Source organism: Lacerta agilis, chromosome 9 (genome assembly GCF_009819535.1).
Source record: "Lacerta agilis isolate rLacAgi1 chromosome 9, rLacAgi1.pri, whole genome shotgun sequence".
Taxonomy (NCBI): domain Eukaryota; kingdom Metazoa; phylum Chordata; class Lepidosauria; order Squamata; family Lacertidae; genus Lacerta; species Lacerta agilis.
Genome location: NC_046320.1, coordinates 47,226,852 through 47,252,484, shown reverse-complemented (window position 1 = coordinate 47,252,484; position 25,633 = coordinate 47,226,852). Strand labels below are relative to the sequence as shown.

The 25,633-nt window shown below is 41.5% G+C and overlaps 2 protein-coding genes across 2 annotated transcripts in view; one reads left to right on the top strand and one right to left on the bottom strand.

Moving 5' to 3' along the window:
* Positions 1–12,289, top strand: part of USP53 (ubiquitin specific peptidase 53) — a 28,230-nt gene extending 15,941 nt beyond the window's left edge. The window contains 6 exon segments of the mRNA XM_033159861.1: positions 1,148–1,297; positions 1,618–1,764; positions 1,982–2,708; positions 3,507–3,577; positions 5,798–5,879; positions 7,543–12,289. Of these exon segments, the coding sequence (XP_033015752.1) occupies positions 1,148–1,297; positions 1,618–1,764; positions 1,982–2,708; positions 3,507–3,577; positions 5,798–5,879; positions 7,543–8,542 (2,177 nt within the window). The 3' untranslated portion in view covers positions 8,543–12,289.
* A 6,347-nt stretch (positions 12,290–18,636) lies between these two features.
* Positions 18,637–25,401, bottom strand: FABP2 (fatty acid binding protein 2). The gene is made up of 4 exons (XM_033161036.1): positions 25,244–25,401; positions 21,861–22,033; positions 21,602–21,709; positions 18,637–18,830 (listed from the first exon to the last, which is right to left on the bottom strand). Exons 1-4 carry the CDS (start codon positions 25,308–25,310, stop codon positions 18,780–18,782), a joined length of 399 nt encoding a protein of 132 aa, XP_033016927.1. The 5' UTR covers positions 25,311–25,401; the 3' UTR covers positions 18,637–18,779.
* Positions 25,402–25,633: the final 232 nt, after the last annotated feature.

Sequence of the window (25,633 nt, the reverse complement as noted above, 5' to 3'; positions counted from 1 at the left end):
GGTTGAGGTAGTTAGATAAGTTCTTAATGTGTCAGGGAAGCTGGGGCGATGGGTGTGGAGGAGATTGAAGGGTCTGGGTACTATTAATGTTTCAGCTGAGGCAATATAATGGACCTACCTCCCATATTAGAGGACCCAGGTGGTGCTGTGGGTTAAACCACAGATCCTAGGGCTTGCTGATCAGAAGGTCGGCGGTTCGAATCCCTGCAACATGGTGAGCTCCCGTTGCTCGGTCCCAGCTTCTTCCCACCTACCAGTTCGAAAGCATGTCAAAGTGCAAGTAGATAAATAGGTACCGCTCTGGCGGCAAGGTAAACAGCGTTTCCTTGCGCTGCTCTGGTTCGCCAGAAGCGGCTTAGTCATGCTGGCCACATGACCCGGAATCTGTATGCCAACTCCCTTGGCCAGTAACCCCAGAGTCGGACACGACTGGACCTAATGGTCAGGGGTCCCTTTACCTTTTTACCTCCCATATTAAGGAGGAATGGGCTTAGAATAGTTGCAGTGTTTTTGTTGGTGCAAGGTAGCATAGGAAGGAGGCCCTTTGGAAATATAGTTTGAAATATTAGGTGTTTTAGTTTTTCAATGTGGGGAGTTCAATTAGTATTGTTGGGTTTTTTGGTTTTCTGCATTTAGCATCTAGCTATAGAACTATTTGAATGTTATCACATTTAAGACTTTTTCCCCACTATACTACATGGACTTCAAACAAGTCTGGTAAGAAAAGTAAGGGCTTAACTACCAGTGACAGTAATCACATATTTCAACAAACTGCCATTTAATCTGACTGTTTTTCATTTGAAGAGAAAGCAGGTGCATGGTGTGAACCAGAATATACCTCCAAATCAGACCAGGGAACCATGCTGCCCGGGGGGGGGGGGGGGAGAGGCGTTTCTGACCGAAAGTGTTGCTTACTGTAAACAGCATTGTCAGGAGCAAATAGCATCAGATTGAAGGTGATTTCCAGCAAAAACAACAACAACAGTGTGGTACTCCAGTGAGAAAATGCAGTCAGGTTTAAGTATGCTCACTTAAACACATGATTGATGACACATACAGAGCTTAGGCCTTAATTTTAGTGCTAGAGATGATTGTTGGGGTTTTTTAGCCTCAAATATATTCCATTGTTTAACATTCCTTTCCCTAGGATTTGAAAAGTCTACTTTTTCTAAGTCAGATCGTGCGAAAGAGAATGGGTTTGGAGAATCAGTTACTCAGAAGAGCACTAAAAAACATCAGCCAGATGACTCAACTTTTAGTCGAAACCATGTTCAGTCTGGTGGTGTCAGAGGATCAGGTATATATCTTAAACATTATAGCAATGTTAACTTACAGTGCTTATTATGCACTGGTTTTGTTGAATTGGATGTGTAATAGTTTTGAAATTTCTGACCATTAGGGTCTCCCCGTAGAATGTTTTGGCTTACATATATGCAGCATCTACAGCTATTTATACTTCTAGTGCTTGTCTGGGCTGCTGGTAGCATGCTGAAATCTGCCATATTGGTCTGGTGGCTCTGAGATTTTGTCTCATGGCAGAGGGTGGTGGACTATTTGGCCTTTTGGTTGTTTCTATGACTGTGAACCTTTAATGCATATTCATATCTATTTTTTCAGCTAAATTAGGGCATAATGAACATAGGGAAAAGGCAAAGGATCTTTCCAGAGAGTGTGCTCAGAAGGTAGCTGAGATGAAAAGCTTCTCATCCTCCCTACGAAAAGACTCTGACAGAGGATCAAAGAGAGAATCTGGAAAACAGAGAGGTAATAGAACCTACTTTGAGGAGAGCACTTCCAATGACTAACTTTCACCTACTATGATTAAAGAATCCTCTATCTTAAAAGTGCTATTTATTGTTTGCTTTGAAATTTGATTGTATTAACAAGAATAATAAATTGCCCTTAAAGCTAAAAAGAGGTTGCTTTACTGCGATAGAATATTTAAAATGTGATGTTGTGGTGTGTCCCCCCCCCCCCCTAGATCTATCTGGAGAAGTCCGCACCAATTTTAAGCCAGGATCGCCACCTTCTGGGAATGGATTTAAGCAGCATTCTAACGAACGTGTGTATGGCAGTCAGGGAAAAGGACCTTACAGACATGAAAAATTACATAACCAAATTAGACCCACTGCACAAATGTTGGGCTCAAACAAAACAGATGGCTTTTCTGATGGAGAGAAGATGAGCCGTGTAAAGACTGACAGCACCACTGGTTACGATACAGACAGCAGCCAAGACTCCAAAGACAAGGGAAGCATCAGTAGCAGCAAAAGTCGAAGCAGAGGTTGGAAGCCAATGCGAGAGACACTAAATGTTGATAGCATCTTTAGTGAATCTGAGAAAAAAGAACACAGTTCAAAGCCCAAATTAAATGCAAGCAATAAACCTAAACATGAAAAGGAGCAGAGTTCAAACAACTGGCCAAAAGAAACTCGAAGTCAAAAAGGCTTGATGACTATCTATGAAGATGAAGCAAAACAGAAAGGGAGCCGGAGTTCGTTGGATTCAGAAGGGAAAGGAAATGCAGAAAAAAGTGTAGGATTTACAGAGAGGAAAACTCAAAATGATAGTTGGCAGATACAAAGGACTGAATCTGGTTATGAAAGCAGTGATCATATAAGCAATGCATCTGCTAATCTTGATTCACCTGTCATTGAAGGAACCAGCCCAGTAGATACTACCACAATTAAGGAAGCTGTTTCCTGCAGGTAATAAATATGAAAGGTGTCTTGTGAAAGTATGTATTTGGATGAAATATGTGAAAGTATTTGGATGAAGCCTGAATCCATAACCAAAGCTTTGGAGTGATTTGGGCATTGTCTGAGACAAAACTGCTCTGAAGCAACTCAAAGCTTTGGACTGCTACTCAAACCTTGGTCTGCCTTAGAGATTTGGAGGATGGAAAGAGAATTGAGTGTTTGAGTACAGTTTCATTAAGCTGCTACTCAGCACAGATATTGTTATCTACATTTGTGAGAATGAGCACTCATCTGTCCTTACTGCATTGTATTCGTAGTAATTCAGATTTGACATTGATTGAGCTACTTGTGCTGGCAATTGCTTGAAAGATGCACAAGCAAAAATAGGTTCTTTTTCCATTAAAGCTGAGGCAGAATATGGCAGAAGGGTATGTATGCAGAATAAGAAGTCTGTGACCTTGTAAAGTTCTCTGCTTGCCTTTTCCAATATAACTTCTGCTTAGCCAGGCACATTATAATAGTGCTTCTGCATTGGCTGTTCATATGCTATTGAAAGGTGGACAAATTGTGTGACAAAATATAATCTCTTGCAAGATTGGAGGGTGGGAGAGGGAGAAATTTGGATTAAAAGATATTTCCATATACCGGTAAGTTGTCTTGTACAGTGGAGTTCAATTTTGAATTTTGAACTTCTGATGTTGTAAATATCAGTAAATATTTCTGTGAAATATTGTTTGATCCTTTAGGTTTAGCGAAATCTTGGCAGAATCTGAATCTTACGGTTTTTACTTAATCTTTTTTTCACAGTGACCATTTAATCAGATATTCTGGGTGTATCTTGCAGTCTACCTCCCAGCAGAACAAAAACTCTTCAGATGGTAAGAACTCAGTTGTTCTCAGTATAAGTGTATTCAACTCTTAAACTTGTTTTATAAACTTAGAAACCTTTATCTAACACTAAGAAATTAAGTTTCTATCTCATCACATTGCACTTTGTTGCTCCCTAATTTGTTATATCACTGTCCACCTTAGTCATTTGTATTCTGAACTGTTTTCTGAAAAGAGAGCTCACTACTTTGACGGAGAGGCAGCTTATTTGGCCCAGTCCAAGAAAGCTTTAAAAGTGTTCCTGATATATAACAATTCTCCAAATAAGTTCTATAATTACAAAAGTAAGAATTCCTTCTATTACTGTCAAACTATTTGTGCTTCATTGATAATGGTGAAACCTCTGCTATGCAAGCTTAACATCTGCCATATTTAGTTTGACTAGAACCTAGAGCCAAAATTCCTACCGGACTGTCTCTGGTTTTAACCATGCATGGATCTTCATGTCAGCAGAAGAGAAAAATAACACATCTATTTTTAAATTAGCTGGAATCCTGAAGGCGCAAGCCTCTGGGTGTCAGTGAGCAGCTTTGATTGAACACTTGCCATAGTGATATTATATAGGAGTCCTCTCTTGTAAGCATTTGCTGCCATCTTACGTACAGTACATGCAACTGCATGATAACAAAGAGCAATCTAGTAAAGTAACTCTGAAACCTCAAAAGATTTTGCATGGACAACTTAACCATTTATGTTTGTAGCTAATTTGTCAGCAGTGCATTATTGGAAGCTTAAATATATTCACATGTAAATCTATGCAGAAAATGTTTTCAAAACATTATGCTTCAGGATGACTTAATTGTATTTGGCACCTTAATAATTTGTTCAGGTGCATCTATCTTTGGTACCGGTACAGCATTATGCTTGACTGCCAAAAAACACTGGTAACATGCCTCTCGCTGATAACTTACTTGTGAATACAGCAAATCTTAAAATAAGGTTGTCAGTATGGCTGCTATATTCTGTTGGTAAGTTTTATAGCTTGTAAATTCCTAAGTATATTGCAGATTTATTTATAAAAGTATTTGTATCTCACACCTTCAAACCAAACCTTGTCCTGAAGGTAGCTAATGCTCAATATAAAAACAGTTAAAAAGCAGAAAAAAGCAAATGATCAGCAAGAAAATTATGTACTTCTATAAAACAAATATTCAAATCATGTTGTGTTGGCCTGCTGCCTAAAAGTATACAGTCGTACCTCGACTTACGAACAACTTGACTTACGTAATTTTCGAGTTGCGAATGGGTCCCGGAGCTAAAAAATGGCCGCCACTTCCGAAATTTTCAAGATACGAAGGGAAAGCGGCGGCACAATACCTCTACTTACGAAGATTTTAATGTGGTTTTTTCAACTTGCGGTGGTTTTTTCCCCGGCGCTAGATGGCGATCTTCCGATCTTCGACTTACAAATATTTCGACTTACGAAATCTCTTTCGGAACCCATTCTTTTCGTAAGTCGAGGGACCACTGTATAGTGTACCGATATCCAAGGGCAGATGTCCAGTTACAGATGATTGAATTTTTATGCATTGGTGGCAACTGCAAGCTCCTGCTTTAATATCTCCAGCTGAAATATAAGACTGCCATCCTTTTCAGCCATTATGGTAGAACAGGCATGTCCAACAGGTAGATCGTGATCTACCAGTAGATCACTGGACATCTGTGGTAGATCACTGGTAGATCAGTGGCTCCCCCAAAGAAGCTAAATAACTTTGTCTCCCCTAAAAAAAACTCAACATCTTTGCCCTGCACCCCTAAATGACCTGAACCACCGAAAACAGGGCTTTGCTTCCTAGAAAAAGCTCACTGTCGCTTTCCTCCTCCCTAAAGAAACTCAAGAACTGTGATCTGAACCCCCCAAAAGGGGGTAGATCACTGACAGTTTTTAACTGTGTGAGTAGATCGCAGTCTCTTAGAAGTTGGCCACCCCTGTGGTAGAATATTAACATGTGATTGGGGGTGGGGGGGAATGGACATTAAGGTATTACATTTGGCTGATTCTGCTTGTACTTAAATAAAGCATGAGGTATGCCTAGGATTCTTTTTAAGTTTGCCATGGGATTTCAAGAGTGGGATTTTTTTATTTTAGAAAGCAAATGTTAAGTTCACAAGATTTTTTGTTCATTACTGGTATTGCTGATATTCCCGTGCATGTTTAAAAAAAAATACATCATAATGTGCTTAAGGTAAACAACCACACTGTTTTGCAGCCTTGAAGAAAGACCAGGTTACTACTCAAATGAACTATAGATCTCATAACCTACCTTCAACATCTCATCTGCATATGCAAAGGTAACCTTTAACTATGCAATTATGTACTCTAAAGCAGCTATTGTAGAAAAACAAGTTTATTATTTTGTATGAAATATTTTAAATTTGCATTTAGAACTTTCATTTTTTTAAAAGATTTTTTTGCTGATATCCAAGATCCTCATTTCTACAAATTGGCAGTGTTGTCATGTAACACCAAACCATAAAATGTGCTTTGGTAAGTCATACTGTGCACGAGCTACATGCTTGTGTGCACAGTCCAAGCACTCCAACTCTCTCAATGACTATGTCAGCCTAAACCATGGCTTGTTGACCTTGCAGTCATGGTTTGTTAAGGCAAAACAAACCACAATCCGGAATTTGGACATCCCACTAACCTAGTTGTTGTGGTTTGCTTACCCACACATCTGAAAGGAGGTGAAATGGGAGTACTTGGGCTGTGTGCACAGGATGGCTTAGCATTGCAGTGCCAACACAGCCATTGTATAGCAACTATTGGGTTTTCAGGTTTGTTAGTTATTTTGGCCAGTTGTTGAAGGCATAGACTAATACCTGAACATTGTCTTGAAATTACATTTTTGAGATTTCAAAGCATAAAGAACAATGCAAGATTGTTTTAAGGGCCCTGTCACTTCTTCAGATTTCATGACCAAAAATCAGAGATGATAATAGGTGCAATCCAACAACTGGAATACCCATCCCTGATTGAAAATCTTAAAAACAATCTTGTTCCATTGTTCTTTTGGAAATATGTAGGTTAAATTAGTGTAAGAGGTACTATGTGGAACTTCTTTTAAGATCTCTTTCCTTTTCTTATGCCAATCTACTAATATGCTGTGATTAGTTTAAGCTTTGCTCTGTGCCTGCTAAAAGATGTAGTAGGTGGCAACCCAGATAAAGCTTTGTAATTCCCAGGGTTTGGAACTGCCTTCCTGAGAAATTGCATGTGGCGTCCTTTCTTTGTGATGCCAGGTAAAATCAATATTGTTCTGATGAGCATTTGAGGAAGGTGTTTTGTTAATCCTTTTTATTTCTGTGTTTTAACTTGAATTCTGTTCATTTTCATGTGATACCTGTAGCTGTTAACTGGTGTTGGTCACTTCAGATGCATAGAAAACAGTGCAATAAAAATGGTTTACTTTTCCCCCGAGATCCTGAAAAACAATGATGTTGAATTATTTGAAAATTAGCAAAATGTCTGTGGTCATGATGTGGTGGTGTGAAGACCATATAATGCAAAATACTGTGCTCTCCACAGCTTCCCTGTTGGGGAGCATCAGGCCACTCACCATCAGTAGTGTAGGGCAAGATTTGCCCTTACTACAGTATTCTCCCGAGATGTAGTGTGTTGTGTTGCTTTCCCCCTTAAGCATGAATGACAATTTTTCATATGTTTGATAAGAAAGAGGGCTGAATTGGGATATGTTTCTTAAATACACACACTGCCCTAATGACTCAGCCATGAAGAATCATCCATACTGATAACTATATAGTCCTGCCTCTTAATCAGCAGTCCATTCTGAATGCTGGGTAGTGTTGAAACTGGCTTAGCCTAACCTTCAAAATATGCAGGTCAACCAGAATAATTGAAAAAACATGAAACTTCTTTTGTTGACTTCAACTAGAATTGGGTTGCAGTTTTAAGTTTTTGGTGGTTTTCATTCTTTAATGCTTTGTTTTCTAGGACTGACATACCTGATTGCAATAAGAAGCTTTTTCATTCGTTAACACTACAGACCGGTTTAAAAGACCACCCTGAGAGAGAAATGAAGAACAATGCACTTAGTGAGCAAAGCTCTGCACAGTGGCCTACTGAAGAGATACTTGATGAAACAAACATAGCAGTACACACTGCTGATAATTCAGCTTCTTACAATGGCGAGAACTTAACCATGTCTGAAAAGGTTCAGAACAGCGAGTCTCTCTCTTCCCATTTGCAGTTGCCTCATACAAAGACAGTTAGACCCAGGCCAGCGCTTGCATTTTTCTTACAACAGAATATATCCAAACCTTCCTATACTGAATCTACTGCACCTGCTGAACATAAACTTCATTTGTATAGTAGTAGGACTGATGACGACACACAAGAAGCAATTTACCAAAATCTTCCTCCTCCTTTACCACCAAAGAAATATGTTCTCACTGGTTTGCATGGTTTAGAATATGAATCTGCTGTGGATTTAAAACCAACAGAAGTACCGGGCAAAAATCCTTCCAGTGTTGAAAGGCATGTTGCAAGGGTAACTTCAAAGACTGTACCTGAAGCAAGTCCATTTACATATGAAGAAAGACTTAAATCATTTCACGGGAATGAGTCTTCCAAGATGAATTTTCCATCAAGTTTATCAGTAAACGATCTGCAGGCTGTATCCAATAATCCTATACATAAGGGAGCTTGCCTCACAGGACAAAGTGCTAGCTCCCTGGATGCAAATGCCAATGATATTGTATCTCTTACTACTTACTTTTCAGTTGACAACTGTATGACTGATACATACAGGATGAAATACCACCAGAGACCCAAGCTGTATTTTGCAGACACTGGCGTGTTAAACAAAGAGACACCTTTGCCACCAAGTGGAATACAGATGAACACTTCATACCACAGTAATTCCGAATCAAATTATCCTACAACTGATCAGAGACATAAACCCAGCATTGGAAATATATATTGCAGTAGGTAGAATATGCAACCATTGAGCATAAATGCTTGGCACCCCAACATGTTGCAGTGTTTAGGTTTCTGTACCTCACTTATACTTCATTGAGAAGTTACAGCTATTGAATGATGGTTTTGCACATGCATGCGTGTTTAAGAGAGATGCAAAGACTTTTGGACCTGTTACTTTTGTGCTTTAACAAGATTTGCACTCATTATAGACCAATGCAGAATTATTCAGCCAGCATTGTTACACTTTTAAAATTAGAATCTACAAGAGATCCTCTTTAAACTGGCATTCATTTGATAAATAGGAATAGTTTGCTTTTTGCAACTAATGAATGCTGCACCTTTTTAATACGACTTGGTTTAGATCATATTTTCATACTAACTAGTAGAAATCATTATGAAATACCTCCTTCGGGTTCCGATCTCACAAGTGTTTAATATTAGTTACTCATCTCTATTTCAGGGCACTTTCTTTATATTACATAATGTAAATCATGCATCTTTTAATCACCAACCACCATTTTATCAGTTATAGAAAGATAGGATGCTGCCTTATACCGAGTCAGATCATTGGTCCATCTAGCTCAGTGGTGTCTGCACTGACTGTCAGGGGGCTCACCATGGCTTTAGACAGGAATTTCTCCCAGCCCTACCTGGGGATTGAACCTGGGACCTTTTGCATGCAAAGCATGTGCTCTATCACTGAGCCAGTGCCCTTCTCCAGGCAGGAAATGCTTATGCATAATTGTTCAAGATTTCTAATGTAGAATAGCCTTTCATGGTTTTGGAATGATGGGTTGTGGGTATGGAAGTCCATCCCATGACAGTTACTGTTCTGGCTTAATGAATTATGGCTACAATGTTATATTATTTATTTGGTGTTTATACTTACAAACTTCGCCAAAGGATACATGCAGTAACAAGGTAGTACAGTCTCCTAGGGGTTTGTGTCACCTTGGGTTTCAATTGGAATATTTTGCTCCCTGGTTATGTAGTTTTCACAATAAGGAATGATTTGTGTGTTTGTATGGAAAGTTTATTTTCCCATGGAGACCACTTCATGTTAAAACTGAAGTGATAGACATTTGGGAACTGTACTACCTCAATATGGCATGTTGAGTCTGTCCTTAGTGTACATAAACCAAGGGAATTTCGTTAGTTCAGGGGTAGCCAATGTATGGGTTGCATGCTGCATCTGACCTTTTCCCCCAGGCCTACATAGCTTTGTGACATCAATATTTAGCTACCAACCTGTAGATTGGTCATTTCCAGAGTAAGAACCTTTGCAGGCCATGTGGCACATTGTCTATAGGTGGTTATCATTGTAAGGAGGTGAGCTTTTATATGGAGACAGACCCTTGTTAAGGAGTTCTGAGCAAACAGGGAATAAGTATTCTTGAAGATACTTTATAAAGTACTGGCCCGACCTAAGAATCTTACCTGGAACCCCTTGCAAGATTGTGAAAAGTGCATTTAACGGGAGTGTTGTCTTGACTTTCCCTTTATATTCAGGTACTATTAACTAAAAAGTTACAGTAGTTCTAATACTACTGTCGTCTTGCCACATTGGTAAGATTTTTTTTGCTGTTGTAGGTTTTTCTTGCTGTTGTAGGATCACTTTAAAACTATTTTAGTTTAGACTGCGGTCTTACAAATGCTGGCAGATATGCTGATATCAGAACTATGCACAGAATGGTACATATAATCTGAAAAATTGTGTAGAAAGTATGTTGAGTTCCTTGAGTCAATTATTTCCATTGCCCTGGATATCTTGTAACAAAGTCAGTCCATCAGATGTTTAGTATTTGAAATGATGCCTTAATAAGTGACTTTTGAGTTTATTTTAATATATAAAATAGTAGCTAGAATTTCAAATAGCAATAGCTGGTGTTCCACACAGCCTACTTTAAATATTACAAATTCTGCATAGCAGTTGGATGTACTAGGGGTTGGTTGGGACTGTCTTTGTGCTGCAGGAAAGATTTTCATATCATGAATTGTATAAATATATTTTTATATTGAAACTTGCTCTGGAAAACATTATTTATATATCTCTGCATGTATGGAAAATACTGTTTGGCTTTCCAAACATTTTATTTAAAACTACAAGCAGGGGCACAAAACAAAATATTCCTCAAGAGCTATCATGGAATCAGTCAGATCTTTGAGGAGGGGAAATGTTATGGCAAAAGACTGTGGGTTGCATCCTGCAAAGTGATCCTGTTTGTGAAAGGGCTTCCACTTGTATTATGGAGCTTCCCCTCCCTCCCTCAGCTGCCCCCTAAATATGTTCTGGGGGTTCCTCAACTGTCTCAATATGCTTAAGCATAAGTCCTTACATGGACAGGACAACTTTACTGGATAAAACCCTTTAATTTACTTTTGATAAGTGTTTTGAATAAATAAGGCCTTCAAGATGATTGCTGGGAGAGGGAGAAAATGTAAATGCCTTTTAGTTTTAATTGTAGTGATAGTTAATATATTTTTCAAACACTCCATAATGCTTGCACTGTACTTGGATTAAATCCAGAATATGTTTGTGCTTTTAACTAAATTGTGACAATCCTAGCATAGCTGCCCAAGACTTTGGGTCTATTCAAGACATTGGTTTGTTCGAGGACTTGCATGCTTCATCATTGTTGGCATAAAGTAATGTCTGCATTGTGGGATTTCACATTTATTTGAATCTGGGATTTTTTTGACCCAATCATGCCTAGTGTAGATTTGGAGGCCAAGTAATGTCTGAACAGACCTCTTATGTTTACGTTAAGTGTCTTAACCATAAATATAACCTAAGATTTGTTGCTTACCGGTATGTATGCACCAGACCAAATATCCTTCAACAGTTGCTCCACATCTTGTTGCCTCCTTTGCTGCTTCTATCAGTAGTGCTGCTGCAACTTGTACATATAACACACACACACACTTAGAACTGCAAGTGAAACCAAACCTTTTCCCTTCAATTTAGGACAGAAGGAATTTCATCTAAAAGCAGCTTTGTAAAGTTCCTGTTTCTAATACAGTACTTGAGGGTTTTTAAAACAAGTAAATAAATAAACTTTTCTCTCTCATTCCTTATACACAAATAACATGTGATGTTGTTGTAAAGCCTTCATGGGCAGAAGTGGCATTGTGACAAGTACTGGAATCTTAAGTGTACAGTTGAAAGCTCTTACTGAAAGGTATTTGAATTTGCAGTATTTATGTAAAGACTAACAAATGTGAATAAACTACTGTAAGAGCGTTACTACATTTTAAAAATGTGCATAGCAAAGTGTCACTTTACAAACGAGAAATGTTAATTTGTAAATTTGTTTCTAACGTGCTTGTGGGCACTGTCAACAAATGTATTGTTTGTAAGAAAGTTGAGTAGCATCATACTTTCTGAAGTGTACACGTCCTTTAAAGAAACTTAGATGTTTCTTCGTTTTCAGTCTTTGCAGACAAACTTTTGTACAGATCTGTGGCTACCAGATAATGCTTCTGTCATAACAGATGGTCAATTTTAACTGACCGTGCACTCTTAGTAGATGAATATTTGCTAGCAAATGTGCATACATTGATTTTTGACTTCTCCAGGGTGCCTATTTTTATAATTGTTCCCTTCAGATTATAGATTTGTATGACTTTTGTAATGTTAAATGCATTTAACATGTCTTGTAAAAATATTTTCATTGTCTAGAAAATTTTAATCCAAAATTGCATTTTTCTGCCCATTCAACTGTCAGATAAAAATGGAGTTACCCTACAGAGTGTTTATCTACTTCACTTGTATGTGTGTTTGTTCCTAGTGAGGTTTGTGTTTTACTGTTGATAAACGTTATTTTCAAGTTACAGGTAGGTAGCCGTGTTGGTCTGCCATAGTCAAAACAAAATAAAATAAAAAATTCCTTCCAGTAGCACCTTAGAGACCAACTGAGTTTGTTCTTGGTATGAGCTTTCGTGTGCATCTGAAGAAGTGTGCATGCACACGAAAGCTCATACCAAGAACAAACTTAGTTGGTCTCTAAGGTGCTACTGGAAGGAATTTGTTATCTTCAAGAAAAGGGATATAATGTTGCTTACCACTGAAAGACTTCTCACACTGGGATTGTGAACCTTTGTGTCAAATGAGCAAGCTGGCTAGTAGAAAATCAGTTTTCATGATTTCCTTCTGCTCTATTGCATTTTTCATTGCATCTAAGAATAACCTTGCAGGGGTTTGTGAGACTTGTGTTCCTGTGAACAGGTGGCTAACCTGTGGCCCTCCAGCTGCTGCTGGGAATTGGGAATTTAACAAAATCTGGAAGGGCGCAGCTACCTGTGCTGTAAAAAGGCTGAAATGAAATGAATTCCTTGATTTGAAACATATTTGACACGGGTCAAGTTCAGGATTAAGTCCAAACTCATTTAGTGTGGTCTCCTGTTTGTTAAGTGTGTACAGAGTTGCAGCCTTAAGTGGAACAAGAGCTGTGGGGCTATAACCAGACTAGCATAAAAGTTCTTGACCTTTTAAATACCAATTTTCTTATGTGCTCTAGTTTCAGATTTTCAATACTGCACAGTCGTACCTTGGTTTCCAAACAGCTTAGCTCCCAAATGCCACAAACTTGGAAGTTACTGTTTTTGGAAACCAAGCAGACTTCCAGAATGGATTCCGTTCGACTTCCAAAGTACGACTGTATAAGCATATAACTACCATGCACAGTGATATTGGGGCCCACACTGGTGGCAGCAATGTTAGTTCATACCCTGTTCATATTGCATGGCAAAGGAGACACACCTTCATTCCCTGCCCACCCCTCCATTTTTGAGTGGTTTTTTCTTCTTAACCACTCCTTTCATAGCATAGAATCATAGAATCTTAACAGTTGCAAGGGGACCCAAGGGTCATCTAGTCTAACCCCCCTGTAATGCAGGGATCTCAGCTAATGCATCCATGACAGGTGGCATTCCAACCTCTGTTTAAAAACCTCCAAGGAAGGAGAGTCCACCACCCCCTCTTGTGGCAGTCTGTTCCACTGCTGAACAGCTCTTACTGTCAGAAAGTTTTTTTCTGAATGTTTAGTTGGAATCTCCTTTCTTGCAACTTGAAGCCATTGGTTTGAGACCTAGCCTCCAGAGCAGGTTTAAACAAGATTGCTCCCTTTTCCATGTGACAGCTCTTACGCAATGCTGAGAACAAAGAGTGGTAAGAGGCTAGGAAGGCACTGCTTACTTTCAGACATGCACATGTTCTGTTGTGAAACTCTGAACCCACACAGGCCAATCAATGCAAAGGACAAACACAGCTGTCCTATCTAATTCAGTTTGGCTGTTGGAATTGGCCATATTGCCCAATAAAAGGGATATCAGCTTACCCTTAACCATCTGCATAACAGACTTTTAAACTCTTCTGCACATCAACAGTTATATCTGCCTTCCAATCTATTCCAAATTACTCTTTTAAAGTGTGAATACATAGATAAAACGAACCATTTTAATACAGTGGAAAACCTTTAAGTGCATCAACAGCTGCGTAACATTTGTCATAAGGCACAACTTCCATTTCAGGCTGAAAAGTAGAAGGTCAAACCACACGTCTGACAGGCTCAACAAAGAGTGCTAACAGTTCAAATGCAGTTGTTGCAGGCATCACTTCTCAAGATAAGTTTCCCAAGCGTTTCTTTGTTCCGAACAGACATACTGCTGGAGGAATGGCAACAATAGCTTTTCTACCATGGAATCAGGTTGTCCTGCCGGATGAAGAAAACTGAAGTTAGGACATAGTATGTCAGTGTGCCCACTACAAACTGAATATGTAAGCAGACCCACTGGACCAGACCAAAGACCTAAGCAGGCCAGAATCCTGTTTCCCACTGTAGCTAAGCAGATGCCTCTGCGAAGCCTGCCAGCGGGACATAAAAGCATTTTTAATCACACAAGAAACACCCACACCCACCATAGGTTGCAGTCTATGTAGCAGTAAGGTGAAAGTTCAACCAGCATAAAGATTTTCTCACCATGCACACCCCTTAAATCGGTTCTTTGGAATTCTGGGCAAGCCTGTACATTTGTCACAACCAGCAAAATCACTTACCAAGTTGGCTCTATTGCACATTCAGTATTCCATTATTCCAGGTGAAACTGGAAAAAATTAGAATATCGTGGAAAAGTTCATTTATTTCAGTAATTCAACTTAAAAGATGAAACTAATATATGAGATAGACTCATGACATGCAAAGCGAGATATGTCAAGCCTTTATTCGTTATAATTGTGATGATTATGGCGTACAGCTGATGAAAACCCCAAATTCACAATTTCAGAAAATTAGAATATTAAATGAAATCAACAAAACAAGGATTGCAAATAGAACAATATTGGACCTCTGAAAATTAGAAGCATGCATATGTACTCAGTACTTGGTTTGGGCCCCTTTTACATCAATTACTACCTCAATGCGGCGTGGCATGGATGCTATCAGCCTGTGGCATTGCACTGCTGAGGTGTTGTGGAAGACCAGGATACTTCAATAGCGGCCTTCAGCTCTTCTGCATTGCTCCGTCTCATGTCTCTCATCTTTCTCTTGGCAATGCCCCATAGATTCTCTATGCGGTTCAGGTCAGGTGAGTTTGCTGCTCAATCAAGCACAGTAATCCCATGGGCAATGAACCAGGTTTTGGTACTTTTGGCAGTGTGGGCAGGTGCCAAGTCCTGCTGGAAAATGAAGTCAGCATCCCCATAAAGCTCATCTGCAGAAGGAAGCATGAAGTGCTCCAAAATCTCCTGGTAGGCAGCTGCGTTGACCCTGGACTTAATGAAGCACAGTGGACCAACACCAGCAGATGACATGGCTCCCCAAATCAACACATACTGTGGAAACTTCACACTGGACTTCAAGCATCTGGCATTGTGTGCCTCCCCATTCTTCCTCCAGACTCTGGGTCCTTGGTTTCCAAATGAGATGCAAAAGTTGCTCTCATCAGAAAAGAGGACTTGGGACCACTGAGCAACAGATCAGTTCTTTTTTTTCTTTAGCCCAGGTAAGACGCTTCTGACATTGTTTGTTGTTCAGGAGTGGCTTGACAAGAGGAATACAACATTTGAAGCCCATCTCCAGGATCCGTCTGTGTGTGGTGGCTCTTGATGCACTAACTCCACCCTCAGTCCACTCCTTGTGAAAGTCCCCAACACGTTTGAATTGTCTTTTCCTGACAGTCCTCTCCAGGCTGCGGTCATCCCTGCTGCTTGTGCACCTTTTCCGTCCACACTTTTCCCTTTGCATAACTTTCCATTAATGTGCTTTGATACAGCACTTTGGGAACATCCAACTTCTTCTGCAATTACCTTTTGAGGCTTTCCCTCCTTATGGAGGGTCTCGATGATGGTTTTCCGCACAACTGTCAGGTCAGCAGCCTTTCCCATGATTGTGATTCCTACTGAACCAGACTGAGAGACCATTTAAAGGCTCAGGAACCCTTTGCAGGTGTTATGGATTGAGTAGCTACTGTACCTTTTCACAATATTCTAATTTTCTGAGATTGTGAATTTGGGGTTTTCATCAGCTGTACGCCATAATCATCACAATTATAACAAATAAAGGCTTGACATATCTCGCTTTGCATGTCATGAGTCTTTCTCATATAATAGTTTTAAGTTGAATTACTGAAACAAATGAACTTTCCCACGATATTCTAATTTTTCGAGTTCCACTTGTATTACAAAAGCTCCAGATCTAATCTAATCCCAGCATCAGCAAAATGTTTGACTGCAGTACTTAATAGAACACATATGTGAAACTCCTCCAACCATAGTAAATGGTCATGCGTGCTTTCAGGCTATTCTTACACCTTTGGCATCCACTGATGGACACCACAGCAGCATCAATTATAGGACGATACTAATGTGATGCTGCACAAAGTTGGGTATCACCTCACACTTTGATGTTGAGCCCAGTCCAACTGACAGCGTTCTAGACAACCACGTCCAACCGATGCAATAGAAACAATCTTTGGATTCTACATATGTACTGCAACAACCAAGCTGTCCTTGAGGGAGATAATAACTAAGTTTTACGAACAGTTAAAATGTTTGAGAAAACTTTGCACTTCAACTTTTATGTTTTTTTGGATTTGTTGATGCATGATAGCAACACACTGGAATAATAAAAAGTACCTACGGTACTCTGGATTTGAGCTTTCTTTCTTTATCCCCTCCCCCCCCCTTCACTTTTATTTCACATCAAAAATGTTGCATTTGCCAAGCTGCTTTCTCACTTTGTGAGAACATTTGAGTAGGAGTACAAGACTTTGGACTTTCTTTTTACACAACTGTAAAGGGGGGGGGGGCGTGGGTGGCGCTGTAGCCTAAACCACTGAGCCTAGGGGGCTTGCAGATCAGAAGGTCTGCGGTTCGAATCCCCGCAACGGGCTGAGCTCCCTTTGCTCGGTCCCAGCTCCTGCCAACCTAGCAGTTCGAAAGCACTGGGGAGACGCAAGTCGCCTCGAGCCCCTTGAGAGAAAAGTTCTGATACGAAATGCAGGGAGGGTTTTTTTTTTGGGGGGGGGGGTTTAAACAGAGAAACCTTCCCCCGGGAGGGGTCTCCTTTTTTCTTACCGTCACGGCAGCAGGTAGACGAAGACGAAGAGCGCCAGGTTGAAGGCGACCATGAGCCACAAGTCCAGCCAGTAGGACGTCCCCGAGAGGGGCGGCCCGCGGGACACGGCCTCTGCGGCCCCCGCCAGCCCCGGCTCCCGCTCCGCCGGGCGCCGCTCTCGCAGCTCCGCTCCGTCCTCCGCCTCCATCGCCCCTGCGCCGGAAAGTAAGCAAGCGAGGCAGCAAAGGGAGGGCGCGGCGGAGGGAAGACGCGGCTCGCCCACGCAGGAAGCAGGTCCGGCCGGCAGGACGACTCCCGGCGCACGTCCGCCGCCCGTGCCCGTAGAGAATCAACGGCGGAAAAGTAGAGAGAGACACGCACGCTCCCGGACAGATACTTCCGGCAAAACGCGGAAGTCCCGGCCCCTTGGAGCCGGAGCTTCACCTCGCGGAGGCTTTCTATGCTTTCCGCCCATAACGTTAAAGCGGAAGCAAGCGGAGGTAGGGGCTTCAGAATCGGCTCACCTGCAGACAGGATGTCCTCGTGAGGCGCGACTCTGCAGGTTTCCTATCTCATTGCCTCGTGCGTGACTGCGTCATAGAGGACATAGAGATAGTCAAAGAAAGAAGAAGAGTCGGAAAACGTTATCGTCGTGTTTCAATAGACTTTTTCTTTTTCATTCTTTCCTTCAGGGGCAGAGGTGAGAGTTGTCTAAGGGAAAACCCAAGTACTGAATAGGTGATCTGCAATATTATTTGCTCTGCGATTGTAAGCAATTGATACTTTAGTGTAACGGCTGCCTTTGCTGTCCTCTTTTCGGTTCCTGGTTAAAACATTTTTTTTGCTTAGGCAAGCCTATCCAGACACATAGGTGCTGATGTTTTCACCTCTTCTACTTTTTACTTATTTTAAAATCTGCTTTTAAACTGGTAATATTAGTATCACTTGTAAATCTGTTCATCAAGGGAAAGGGGTGGACAGATCAAGTAAACGGACTTAAGTTCTGGGTTATGCCCCCCTCATTGTTTGCATTATGTATGTAAATGGAGTGATCTAATTGGTTTTTTGCCTGTTGTCTTTGTCCATGGAGTTTTTCTTGGCAGGGATACTGGAGTGGCTTGCCGGTTCCTCCTCCAGGTGGATCACATTTAGTCTTAACTCTCCACTATGACCTGTCCATCTTGGGTGGCCCTGCGTGGCATAGCTCATAGCTTCCCTGAGTTATTCAAGCCCCTTCGCCACGACAAGGCAGTGATCCATGAAGGAGATGGCCAAGCTGCGGAAGGCAGTGGAGGATAGGGGTGCCTGGCATGCTCTGGTCCATGGGGTCATGAAGAGTCAGACACGACTGAATGACTGAACAACAACAACAACAACAACTGGTTTTTTTTTTTTTATAAAAAACAACATTCACGTGCAATAATGAAAGACAAATGCGGCTTCCGAAAAGCAGAGTAGAATTGCAGTAATGTTTATTTTCACCAACACCATCATCACTATTTATAAAAGGTAGATAAATCAGTCTTAGCAATACCATTTATCTAACAGACATTATAGATAGACATACATTAGTTGCGTTTCAGTTATAGTATGTTGGCAAGCATATCAGAACTCTATTACTCTTGTGCTTGGTGGGGAAATTACAGTTCCCATAAATAAAGTACCGTTTTATTTCAAATTTCAATCCTGGGCTGTTGTTCAACCTCTCTTGAAGATTCTCTTTGCTGTAACTCCTTCATAGACGTAAGTCTGAAATAGTACAAAAGAGAGAGAGAGAGAGTCAGAATGTTACTTATTGGAGTGACGAGGAAGGAGAGGAGAGAAAAATGCTGTCATTTACTGAGCAGATCCACACCCTATAATTAAAGCACACCCAATGCATATTTAGAGCGCCATTAAGGGGAACAAAGGAAGTGAATCTGTGCAAGACAGCAAATGGGTGGACTCCCCTCTCCCTCAACTGGCTAGTAATGCATTTTGTATGGCATTTTCAGAAATTTTATGCTAGTAGCTGTTGTTTCATAGACATTACTTGGCTAGAGAAAGGCCCTACAAAATTTGGAGAAGTGAGAATTTAAAAGGATGGTTGTGCTTCCATTTATGCATTATTTTAGAAAGTAGAAGTTGGTTAGTCAAAATGGCACCGGAAACACAAGAGGGCAGTATCAGCAGGTGTGGGAAACCCAAAGGTTTCCAGAATTACCAGAATCATCCCAATAAGTAAGTTTATTGTGGAGACACAGAAAAATAAGAATTTGGGAATGACACGCAGAAGTCTGAGTGAGTGAGTGGCTGGCTGACACCCTGAACAGGAGCACTGTGGCATCTCCCACTTGTTATAATATCATTTCTGTAACAGGTTGAGGTAAGTTCTGAACTTTTACAGCCAAAAAGAAATGTCTCCCTCAGGTTGTAATCCTAACCCTTTCAATTCACCGTGGAAAAACAGGTATGTATCTCCTTCCTGTTTCCTTTAAACGGAAAGTCAATTGTACTTTCAAGTAAATTGGCTTAGGGTCAGAATTTAAGAACATCTCCTTTGTTCCTGTCAAGAACCTAAATCAGGGGTCTGCAACCTTTAAGACACAAAGAGCCACTTGGACCCGTTTCCAAAGGGAAAAAAAACAACTGGGAGCCGCAAAACCATTGCGACATTTAAAACAAATATAACGCTGCATATATTGTTTCTTACCTTAATGCAATAATAATAAATAACGTATAGGAGCCAATGCAAAGTATAATTAGTACAAACAACAAGAATAAGTTATTACTTTTTTGCATTGACTCAGGGGCGTACCCAGGATCAAAACTAGGGGGGGGGGCAAGTCATGGTCGTTCAGGTTGTGACATTTCAGCATGGAAAGGCAAATGAAACCAAAATTTTAGGGAAATTATATATAATTATAGCAGTGCTTTATTACAGTAGTTATTACAATTATTTGCTTGGTTTTTTTAAATTTTTATTCTAGTTACATGTCTTATACCAGGGGTGGCCAACTCCCAAGAAACTGTGATCTACTTTCAGCAGTGATCTACCCCCGTTTTTTGGGGTTCAGCTCAAAGTTGTTTTTTGGGGGGTGTGGTGGGTGGGAGAGAGGGCTTCCCCCTCTAAGATAGGTTGGCAAGCGAACTAATAAAGAAAGAAAAAGGGGGGGTGGGAATGGAAAAGTGGGGTGGAAAAATATAAATTGGGGGTGGGGTGGGGTGGGGAGAATATCTATTAAAAATATGTAGTAGTTTAAAAAATAAAAATAAAGGGGGGAAATCTTTTTCTTCTTTTTCCTTTTTTGAAAACAAAAACAAAAGGGGAAGAGAAAAGAAAAAGGGGGGATAGAGGGAGAAAAGGGTAATAATAAAAATTCAAATAGAGTGGCTGCAGCAGCTGTGGGGGGTGTTTGTTTGTTTTTCGTTTGTTTGTTTGTTTTAAAAATGGGATTTCTCCCCTTGGATTAAAAAAGGAGGGGAGGAAGAAAAAGAGAGGGGGGTGGGAGAGCAAGGCAAAAAGCCAAAAAGCCAAAAACAGGTTTGGGGGGGGGGGAAATCACGCCAGGCACTGCAGCGCGCCGGCCTCGGGGCTCTGGGCCCCCGAGCCGCCCTTGGGGCCGTCTTGAGCATGTACACCGCCCGCAGCGAGCGCTGGCGAAGCACCGGTTGGCGGAGGTTTCAGAAGCAGCCCGGACGTTTTCGCTGCCGCCGCCCCAAAGCAGCTCTACTTCATCCTGTCGGAGACCATCACTGCCCTCCCGTCACGGCGACACCTGGCCCACCTGCTCCGCCCTCCGCGCGGCCGCTTTGAAAAGGATTCCGCCCGACAGGGGCTGCTCAGAACAGGGACCGCTCCAATCGCCGCCGCCACCTCCCGCCGCCTTTATTATCCCGACTCTTTTCTCTCTCTCTCTCTCTCTCTCGATAACTCGCAAAGCCCAGCTCCTTCTTCTCCCCGCCCTAACGCCACCCTCATTGGCATGTTCCCCTCAAGCAGGAACAGGCATCCCGGCGGCTCATTGGCCGGACGAAGAATCGCTCTCCCGTTCCCGCCTCCCACCTTCATCTTCAGTGGCTACCTTGTCGGTAAGGCCCCGGCCCCGGCTCCGAGCCTATGCGCCAAGGCGGGCGATCTGTCCTGCCAATCGGCACGCCGAGGTGGTAAAAGCTCAGCCCTCCCCACACGCTTATTGGTGTGAAGAAGTCGCTTCCTCTCTCTGGGAGTGGTCAAGGTGGACATCAATCTTGGGTCTGTCCTCGGGAACCCCGAGAGGGCTGAGAAAGACCGCCCAGCTGTTCAACGTTGATGCGGATTATTCATGGTTTTTTTGGCCCTTTTTTTTGCCGATAACCATTTAATTATTATTGAAAGGGCATTGAAAGGGGGCATGCCGGAGCCACGGGAGACCTGTCAGAGAGCCGCATGCGGCTCCGGAGCCGCAGGTTGCTGACCCCCGACCTAAATGATTTTTGTTGTTGCTGGCAAAGGAAAATAAAACTTAAGACGATCCGTTAATTATTCCTGCTGAACTTACCTGAATCATTTCATCTCCTACGATTTCTCTCAGTGCCTTAAGTTCCTTCCCATTATCTTTTCGGTTGAATGTGCCTACAAGCTGGCTGCCTTTCATGTCCCAGTTGCCCTACAACATAAAGAAAGACATGGAGTTTTAAAAATATGGTTCAGCTTAAATGTTCCTAGAAACCACCCCAAACCAGATCAGTTGTGTACTGCTCTCTGCAGATTTGCCCCACAGGAACAAAACCATCACAGGAGAAGAGCAGGTGTCTTACATGGAGTTCAGTTCCGTCAGCCAAGCTGTAGTCAAAATTCTCTCTCAGGTTGAATACTATCTCTATTGTGCGGAAATTGCTGGATTCTTTGATGGTGAATTTGTTTCCGTCTTGTTGAATAATGATCTTCAGGTTGTCATGGGCCCCTAGTTTTCTCTTTACTAAATTAATACCTGGAAAGGGAAAAGGGTAGCAAGTAAAACACCCAGTAGGAATGTTCTTTAAAAAAAAAGTAAGCAAATTAACTAATTGAAGGTTAGCATTGAGCAAGTTGTACCCAAGACTCTCTTCTTTTTGACCTCTGAAATAGTTTTCCATGGTGTTCAGTGCTAACACACCCATTCTAGATATCCTTTCTGCATATCCCCATGCTGTTGGCTTGCCATGGCTTTTAAGGCAGTGTGTGAACCATATGTGATCTGCAATATGCCATAGAAAAAGGCTTGGAAAGCACATCGGACAAACTAATGCTGGGTCCTTGACATTTCTCTTTAATGTTTGTTACCTCAAAGACCCTGAGTATGTAGATAACTTTCTGCCTTCTATTCTGTTCTCTTTGAAAAGAAAGAGCCTTCAATAGTGTAAATCCATTCAGAAATTGATTTATGTAGCTCTCTATATTCTTCTGGGGACGTGGGTGGCACTGTGGGTTAAACCACAGAGCCTAGGGCTTGCTGATCAGAAGGTCGGCGGTTCGAATCCCCACGATGGGGTGAGCTCCTGTTGCTCGGTCCATGCTCCTGCCACTACGTCAAAGTGCAAGTAGATAAATAGGGACCACTCCGGCGGGAAGGTAAATGGCATTTCTGTGTGCTACTCTGGTTCACCAGTAGCGGCTTAGTCATGCCAGCTACATGACCCGGAAGCTGTACGCCGGCTCCCTCAGCCAGTAACGCGAGATGAGCACCGTAACCCCAGTGTCATCTGCGACTGGACCCAATGGTCAGGGGTCTCTTTACCTTTTTATATTCTTCTGAGCCAGGGGGAAGGAAGATATCATTGCTAAACATCTTGGGGGTGGCATAAGTTGATGCTGCTCAATGTGAAACAGCTATGTAGGGCTGCTTCCAGATGTTTGTTGTGGAATGCACATTCCTCGTGCATGCAAGTTTTTTGCAGTGTCCACCTGATATAGTCAGTATCAAAGCCTACATTTGTTCTCATTTAATCTGGATTTTCCCTTTCCCTGGAAAACGCGCTAAGTTTTTTAATAAAAAAAAACCTGTCCGAAATAATTTGTTGTTTCTCATTTTTCCAATCTTCAGTTCTCCACATTTTTACATCAGTTTGCAACTATTAAAAACTACCTTCACAAAAATTCACCAGCGTTTTCTCCTAATAGGTACATTTTGGTATGCAATTATTGGTCATGTTTGCAAAGCAACTTTCCCTGCTATAAAGCATTTTTCTTTGCTATTTTCACTAATATATTCATTTTTATTCGCACATTTTACCCTAGTGTGTGCACTTTTGCACACGCATTACTCGACTAGAGGATTGCATTGCAAAATTAAGAAAAGTGTGACTTCTTTTTTAATGATGGGCGTATTGTTATTTAGTATTATTATTATGATTATTATTATTATTATTATTTAGATTTACCGGTATATACTTCCGTTCATCATAAGATCTCAAGGTGGTTTGCAGAGTAAAATACAGTGTTTCATAAAGTGTAAATTAGGTAAGTTTGCCTCCAAATGTGAACTGAATTGAATTTCTTTCCTATTAACAACCCATTTGTAATATCTCAATAACACATTTGCAGTAATAAGCCCTTACTTGGAAGCACCAAATATTGGGCAGGAAAGGTTTTTTTGGAGTGGGTGAGAGTCAGCTGAAGAAAGCCACATATATGTGGCTGGCCTATAGAAGGAGGGTGAATGTATGGGCTAATGAGGGCTGGGGTTGGTGAGATTTAATCCTGTTAACGGCCCTGAGATTTTACTTTCTTGGGCTCCATGATCACAGCAGATGGTGACAGCAGTCAAAAAATTAGAAGACTCCTGCTTCTTGGGAGGAAAGCAATGACAACCTAGACAGCATCTTCAAAAGCAGAGACATCACCTTGCTGACAAAGGTCCGTATAGTTAAAGCTTTGGTTTTCCCAGTAGTAATGTATGGAAGTGAGAGCTAGACCATAAAGAAGGCTGATCACCAAAGAATTGATGCTTTTGAATTATGGTGCTGGAGGAGACTCTTGAGAGTTCCATGGACTGCAAGAAGATCAAACTTATCCATCCTTAAAGAAATCAGCTCTGAGTGCTCACTGGAAGGGCAGATCCTGAAGTTGAGACTCAGTACTTTGGCCACCTCATGAGAAGAGAAGACTCCCTGGAAAAGACCCTGATGTTGTGAAAGATGGAGGGCACAAGGAGATGGGGACGACAGAGGATGAGATGGTTGGACAGTGTCCTCGAAGCGACTGGCATGAGTTTGGCCAAACTGCGGGAGGCAGTGAAAGATAGGGGTGCCTGGCGTGCTCTGGTTCATGGGGTCACGAAGAGTCGGACACGACTGAACGACTGAACAACAACAACAACAACAACTGCCCTGAGACCTGCAGATATGGGGCGGTATATAAATTTAATTTTTTTTAAAAAATGGACTCCAACAGCAGCTTGAGGGCTGCAAATGCTGTATAGTGGCCATATGGCATATTCCATTGAGTGCTCAACCCAAGTTGAAATATCTGCTTAGCCGTGAAGCACACAGGGTGAGTGGCTGCATATACACTATAACTTTAAAGCACATAGGAAGCACGTTCTTCCCCACCAATGTATATATACACATATATACAGGCACTGTAGTTTGTTACGGGTTACTGGGAATTGTGACTGTGTGAGGGGTAAACTACATTTCCCAGAATTCCCCAAAGGAAAGAATGTGTTTCAAATGTGCTTTATCAGCCATCCCACCTCACGGGGGGGGGGTGCTTGTGAAGATAAAACAGTGGTGGCAAGGGCATAAACTATGCACACCACAATGAGCTGCTCCAAGAAAAGTGCAGGGTAAAAGTAAATAGCGGCGTGTTCTTTATTGCAACGTGCCGGCAGTGCTAAAAAAAATTTTTTCCCTCTGCAGGGGGAAAAAACCTAGCAAAACATTTCAACATCACTACATCTCCCGTGTTGGACGAATAGGAGGAGGAGGAGGAGAGGCAACCTTAATGGTTGTGCAAGATTGATTTACTGGCAAGGTTTTTTTTTTCCCCAGGAAGCTCCCTCTGAAGGATAGAAGAGCTGAGATTTAGTAGGTAGCAGACAATGCAGCAGAACATCAGTGGCTAAGGAGACCATGAAAAGAAGGGCAGCATCTCCACCAAGCTTTCAAATAGCAGTGATAACAAACATTGTCATAGGAGGCAAAGGGGATCCATATCTTACCCATCGCCTCCATGAACTTCTCATAGTTTTCACTCTTCTCCACCTTCCAGGTGCCATCAAATGCCATGCTTATCGGCTGTAAGAGGGGAGCTTAACACTGACTGAGGTGATTTCTGCTCAACCTGAGGTATTCCTTAGTTCCCTAGGGGGAGATTTATGCCTTCACTTATCTTGAAAGCAATTCACACACTGGTGTGGCTGACTAAAGTGCAATTTAGTCACATGGCCCTATAAGATTCAGCTTCTAAAACAGATTATTTACCCTGTTGCAAAGGGTGCCTGTGAAAACCCAGCTGAAGTGAATAAGTGTTCCCAAGTCCACGGTTCTTTGTAGTACAGCTTTGAATAACATATTAAACTGTGACTATTGATTTAAAGAGAAAGAGAGAA

Excerpts from the sequence above, each read along its gene's own strand:
- FABP2 (XM_033161036.1), bottom strand. The coding sequence starts at position 25,310 with ATGGCATTTGATGGCACCTGGAAGGTGGAGAAGAGTGAAAACTATGAG. Across the intron at positions 22,034-25,243 it reads GAAGTTCATGGAGGCGATGG|GTATTAATTTAGTAAAGAGA; the intron begins GTAAGATATGGA and ends TTCCCTTTCCAG. Across the intron at positions 21,710-21,860 it reads CTGACGGAACTGAACTCCAT|GGCAACTGGGACATGAAAGG; the intron begins GTAAGACACCTG and ends TTTATGTTGTAG.